The sequence below is a fragment of the Triticum dicoccoides genome, chromosome 1B (genome assembly GCF_002162155.2).
Source record: "Triticum dicoccoides isolate Atlit2015 ecotype Zavitan chromosome 1B, WEW_v2.0, whole genome shotgun sequence".
Classification (NCBI taxonomy): domain Eukaryota; kingdom Viridiplantae; phylum Streptophyta; class Magnoliopsida; order Poales; family Poaceae; genus Triticum; species Triticum dicoccoides.
Window position 1 is genome coordinate 290,465,684 of NC_041381.1, and position 6,153 is coordinate 290,471,836.

At 41.2% G+C, this 6,153-nt stretch overlaps 1 protein-coding gene across 1 annotated transcript in view; it reads left to right on the forward strand.

The window, feature by feature from the left end:
• Positions 1-4,245, forward strand: part of LOC119331573 (F-box/kelch-repeat protein At1g55270-like) — a 5,282-nt gene extending 1,037 nt beyond the window's left edge. Inside the window, exon 2 of the mRNA XM_037604738.1 lies at positions 2,721-4,245. Coding sequence (XP_037460635.1) covers positions 2,721-3,971 — 1,251 coding nt within the window. The 3' untranslated portion in view covers positions 3,972-4,245. The remainder of the gene's footprint in view (positions 1-2,720) is intronic.
• The last annotated feature ends 1,908 nt before the right edge of the window (positions 4,246-6,153 follow it).

Consider the following 6,153-nt stretch of genomic DNA (forward strand, 5'->3'; position numbering starts at 1 on the left):
CTATATTTTCTATTGTCAAACATAAGCCCTCAAAGGAGGGCTAAATTTTATTATTTAACAACCAAGGCAATGTACAGATAGTAATTTCCCCTTGGGGAAAGAGATGGCCTCCAAGGCCAATCTGGATTTACAATCAGAGACTTTGCTGCATAGGAAGTTGCATCTAGAAGAGGATCTACAGCAGAAAGCTCTCTTAGCAAGTGAATGAAATATAAGATTTTTGATGCAAGGAATGTACTCAACTGTGTATTGAGAGAGGTCAGAAGTAGGGTTAACAAAAATCTGCTAGCATCGGTCTGATCTTCCAATGACCTGGTTTTTGAATTAAATCTTTAGCTTCAGCTGCAATCACCAAGTTCCTGCAATCAGATAGAAAAAAGAAAAGAAGAAAAAAGAAGATTTTTTTCCTATAGGAATTCGATCCTGCAAAATTCCTTTGATTTTTCTTTGTTCCAAACGGAGCCTAAATTGGTTGTTGGCCACTAGTTGTAGACTGGTAGTAGTAGACTTAGTGTTGATTTGCTAGTGAACACTGCTGATTCTTATTACCTCATACTACCTTGGAACATGCCAAATGTGATTTTCTTGGGAATTACGTATACCGAATGGTTGTGTTCATATTCCTTAATTGGGATTGTGCCATGCTTATGCAACAATAGTTGAAAGTTCAAGCACAAATGGTTGACCTAGTATATTTGTAAATTCAGAGAAGGTCATTATTTTTATTCTACTGTAACAAAGGCACTCCATGTTTGGCTTGGGTCAAATTAGCCAGGTAGGTGTATATCTTTAATTTTCTTGCTTGGCTATACTTTCATACTCCTTATGCGTAACAACCCTTGGATCGTCCTAAGATATCATGATATACGGCATAAATGTGCATGGTATCAAGACCGAACTACTTGATCCGATGGAAGAATCAAAATAATGGTACCGAAGCAATGACTGCAAAGAGAGGAATGATTTGACGATGCCGGCTGAATTTTTTAAGCATGGCGACAAGAGTTCAATGAGTTGTCACTGTCTTGCAATTCTCTCACATCTTTTAGGACCCTTAGTTTCTTGCTTTAGACAAGCATACATGTTGGAGTAGGTTCATTATATGAGTTTCCATATTCAACAGCATGTCCATTTCAACAGGCTTCAGACATCCTTCAATGAACTTGATCATCCTCAGGAATTTCTTGTGGCTACTATGGCTACTCACCATAAACAGATGAAACTAACATGATGTACTGTTTATGACTATTGGTGTTCTTGAGCTGGGTTATGTGAGTCATGATAATTTGGTTATTTGTTTGTAAAAGAAGTGCCTGCTACCCCAATATGGCTGTGCTCTTAAATCTCAGCTTGAGCACGTAAATGCTTCTTGTCATTGATTTATTTGACTTCCTTTTCATGTTGCCTTATGCTTCAAAAATGTTGCCTATTGCCCAAAGCTGAATTCTTCTGCTTCTGTGTGTTTTTATTATTTAAATAGTCTTTTTGATGTGTTCTTATTTGTTACCAGTATGATATTTTTGATATTCTGTATCATGTGTGAATAGTCCGGGAAATTACCTTCTGCCGTCCAACTATTCTAAAGAATCTATGGTAGAAGAGGCCACTCCATTGTCAAGCTCCTCCAGTATGGGGACTTGAAGCCATGGCATGGTGAAGCGAAAGTGCAAAGGAGGTGGGTTTGCAGCAGGGATGAGAATATTAGAGAGGAGAACAGAAAGAAGAGGTTGGAGAAGATTTTATGCCTGATTGAATTAACAATGCCATATGTCTTACATGGAGGATGGCTCTAACATTAAGGACTATTGTAAGAAACTGACCAAATCAAATGAATTAATAAATATGAATCTAAACAAGTTTTTGTTGTGGTATCTTGAGTCCAGTTGTCTATTAAGCTTAGTCTCCTAGATGAACCCAGCCTAGCCTAGAATTATCCAGTGTGTGTTGGGTTACTGTTCGGTGAACAGTAGCCGACCTAAAGTGTCTATATAAGGATGTATCCCCCTTTGTAAGGAAGCAGAAAAATGAAATATCTACTCCCTCCTATGCTTCTCTTCTACCCCTCTAATTCTCCAATCTTCCCCCACTACCCTTCTACTGTACCATGGTGCCTACACGGCGAAGACCCTCGCATCCAGCAAGTATCCCACCCCACAACCTCCATAGCCAACATAGGCTACAACACTCTTTGAAAGGAAATATCTAGGATAACTTAAGAGGAGAGGAGAGGAGCCCATCTCGCGCCATGCTATTACTGCTGCTGCGTGCCTTGCGAGCCGGCCTAGGAACTTGCTAGCATCTTGCTTGCCGGACAAGACATCCATCTATTCATCTTGCACTTAAGAATAATAAACCTAGTGGTGTTGTTATGCTGTGTTGTTGATTTCCAACAAGAGTCAATTTGATGGTAAGTTTAAGACAACTAACTGGACCAAGCACCTTGTATCTGTATGACTTGGATTTACCTGGGTTTTATATCATATTTCACATAACGAACTAGTGTAATGGTGATAATGAATTGGGAAGTGGTTGCTGCCAGTGTAAATATCCTGCCTCCTATTGTCTGCTAGGGGTGTTAGATAGTATATATATTTGATATTTTGAGCTACGACCAGGATTAGTAGGCTTTAATCCAAATATTTGCTGTCGTTGCATATTATTTGACAATTTGCCGTGTTACAGCACAACTTCTAATCTTGTTTCATCATTGCATTTTGCAGGTAGAGTCCGTCTCCTGTTACTGCAGATTAGATACGGGCCTTAAAACTGTCGTGGATGCTAGAAAATTTGCTTCTGGAGCAAAGATGTGCATGCAACCTGATGCCAAACTAACCAAGCGCAAGTCAAGGGGCTCGCGGAAGGAGAGGTGCCGAGCTCAAGCACCACTTTTGCCTGGCCTTCCTGATGATCTTGCAATTGCCTGTCTTATACGGGTTCCACGAGTGGAACACCCCAATCTCTGGACAGTTTGTAAAAGATGGAACCGCCTTTTGTCAGGAAATTACTATTATTCCTTGCGCAAGAAACTCAGCATGGCAGAAGAATGGGTTTATGTCTTTAAAAGGGATCGTGAGGGGAAAATATCCTGGCATGCCTTCGATCCACTGAACCAGCTCTGGAAGTCCCTTCCACCTGTTCCACCGGAGTATTCAGAAGCGTTGGGTTTTGGCTGTGCTGTTCTGAGTGGTTGCTATCTGTACTTATTTGGCGGTAAGGATCCTTTGAGGGGCTCTATGAGACGTGTTGTATTTTACAATGCCCGGACCAACAAATGGCATCGAGCTCCAGATATGTTACGAAAGCGACACTTTTTTGGTTCCTGTGTAATAAACAATTGTCTATATGTTGCTGGTGGAGAATGTGAAGGCATACAAAGGACTCTTCAGTCTGCTGAAGTTTATGACCCTAATAGGAACAGATGGGTCTGCATCCCTGAGATGAACAACGGGATGGTGCCTTTCATCGGAGTTGTATATGATGACAAGTGGTTCCTAAAAGGGCTTGACTCCCATCGCCAAGTGACATGTGAAGTGTACCTACCGTCATCCAATTTGTGGTCAACCATTGATGATGAAATGGTTACAGGTTGGCGAAACCCAAGCATTTCCTTCAATGGACGTCTCTATTCATCTGATTGCCGGGATGGCTGCAAGCTTAGAGTCTATGATGCAAACACAGGAACATGGGCACGATTCATAGACAGCAAGCACCATCTAGGCAGCTCACGAGCCTTTGAAGCCGCAGGCTTGGTGTCTTTAAATGGTAAGCTTTGCATTATTCGCAACAACATGAGCATCACTCTTGTTGATATCTTGCATCCAACAATGAGTATCGAGACCGACAGTGCATGCATGTGGGAAACTGTTGCTCGTAAGGGTCAGCACAAGTCATTTGTGGCAAACCTGTGGTCGACCATTGCAGGACGTAACCTGAAGAGTCACATAATCCATTGTCAGGTGCTGCAAATTTGAGGTCAGCTGTTGCGAACCGGGACATGATGAAATCAGCGAAACAACACCTCCATTACAAGATCAAATGCTCATCCTGAACAAATCTTTGTACATTTGATTACCAGAAGCTGCAATTCAAGATTCTGGCAATATATATATTGGGATATCCACCATCAGCTCGTTTATCCTGTATTCATTCATTTACTGCTTTATGTTGATCTATGTTGTAGCCCCACACCAGACTTCGAGATTAGAATAAGTAATGCTTCTAATGCTTACTTCATTTTGAAGTTCATATGGGTTTTTATATGTATCAGAAACTAAACAAGCTTATTTGTGTAGAAAAATAAGAATAAATCCTGATGCATGCAACCATATTTATCAAAAGAGTACTAGTATCATGGTCTAGTAACAATCTAACAAACGAGTATCATGATCAATAACAATCTAATAAACGAATGAGTAAAATGCTGCAATCGGCATAAAACAGGCAACAAGGGAGAGATGCCAAAACTGGCGTAGACATGCCTACATATTATAGGCATACAACAATCTGACAGACGAGGGAGTAAACGGAAATTCATCTTGGCACTCGGGCACACATGCTACCGAAATCTGGACCGAACAATTCTCTTGATTCCTAGCAACTCTCGTATTCTACTCTGTTGTATGTGCCGGACGGGCGCGTCTCTCATGAGCCTGCCGTGTCTGCAAAGACAACCTCCCCTAATCCCATCCACCTTTCCTTATTTTTTTTGAAAAGGGGGATTACCCCGTCCTCTGCATCAAGCGATGCGATGCACATATTCATCTTTATTAAACAAAGTCTGACAAAGTAGATATATGGATGATAAGGACATCGCTATTACGCACCCACAACCCCTGCTGCTACATATACTGGACTAATTACTAGAGCTCGCGCACGCCAATTAAATTATTAGTTACTTCCATTTTTTGGTAACGATTCTAATGCTCATGGGAATATGATGCTGCATAAATTGGATACATTTATTTTGCTTATAAATGAAGGGCCCAACATGGATAAAAAGAGTGAACATTGGAGTATGATCAAGCATGGAGAGGATGGCGCATGCAAGGGAAACAAGAACGGAGTTTTCAATGGAGTTTTCACCACTTTGGAGCTACTATGATGGCAAGACGACCTTTCATAAATTTCATTCATAGCCTAATATAGGTGATGCACCACCTTATGTTCGGGCCACACCCATGTAATTTTGAAATACACTTAATAGGCAGTTTTTAGAGTCCGTATTTATAGGGAAACGACTTAGGAAATAATTTAGTCCCACCTTGTCAAGGGTGGATGAAATTCCCCTCTGTCTCCCTATAAATACAACCATTAGGGCGTGGTTTTAGACTTGGGTTTTGTTGAAAGTAAAGTTCGCCATAGTGAAACACGCTTCGTTTGTGTTCAGCGACCAGACCAAGATGTTTCAGAACCCCAGTTTGATCAATAAATCTTTCCTCTCAAATTTGCAATATCCAGATTGCAATCTCAGTTTCTTACTTGTTCTTCGTTTGCCTGCAGGAAATAAACCCTCGTGGTCAGGTTGATCGTGCTCCGGCGTGGTCAATAACCTCTTGGAGTTGGTTTAGCGATTGCTAAGGCACGACGTCTTTGTACGTTGTAGTCGGATCGTCAAAGTCCACTCCACCGAAAATGATAAGTACTATCTCATTGAAAGACGGGAGACCTTCGACCCTATCAAGTGCTATCAGATTTCTAGGTTGCTTGGTGAGATTTTACTAGTTTTTTGTAGTCTAGATCGCATCTATTGTCATACCTATAGTCCATGAAAAAATCCCCCCCAAAAATTAAGGTTAGTTCATCATATCTGAACCAATCTGAGCCTTTGCACAATCTTTTCAGTGTTTTGCTTTGTTGAATTTACGGCTGCATCATCGTGTCAAGTTGTTGGTCTTAGCGTCTAGTTACCTTACAGTTCTGAGGTCTGTTCATAGGTTGTCACGCCGCCGCCGCACCATATTCATCGCCGCTGCCATACACCACATATCCGCCGCCATCACGCCAATCTGAGTCCATCTCCAACACACATATCCGCCACCAGTTCGAGTCTCCACAAGATACATATCGACCACCAAATATGTTGGAGATATGCCCTAGAGGCAATCATGTATGATGATATTTCCTGTGTGTTTATGAATAAAGACTGTCCTAAAA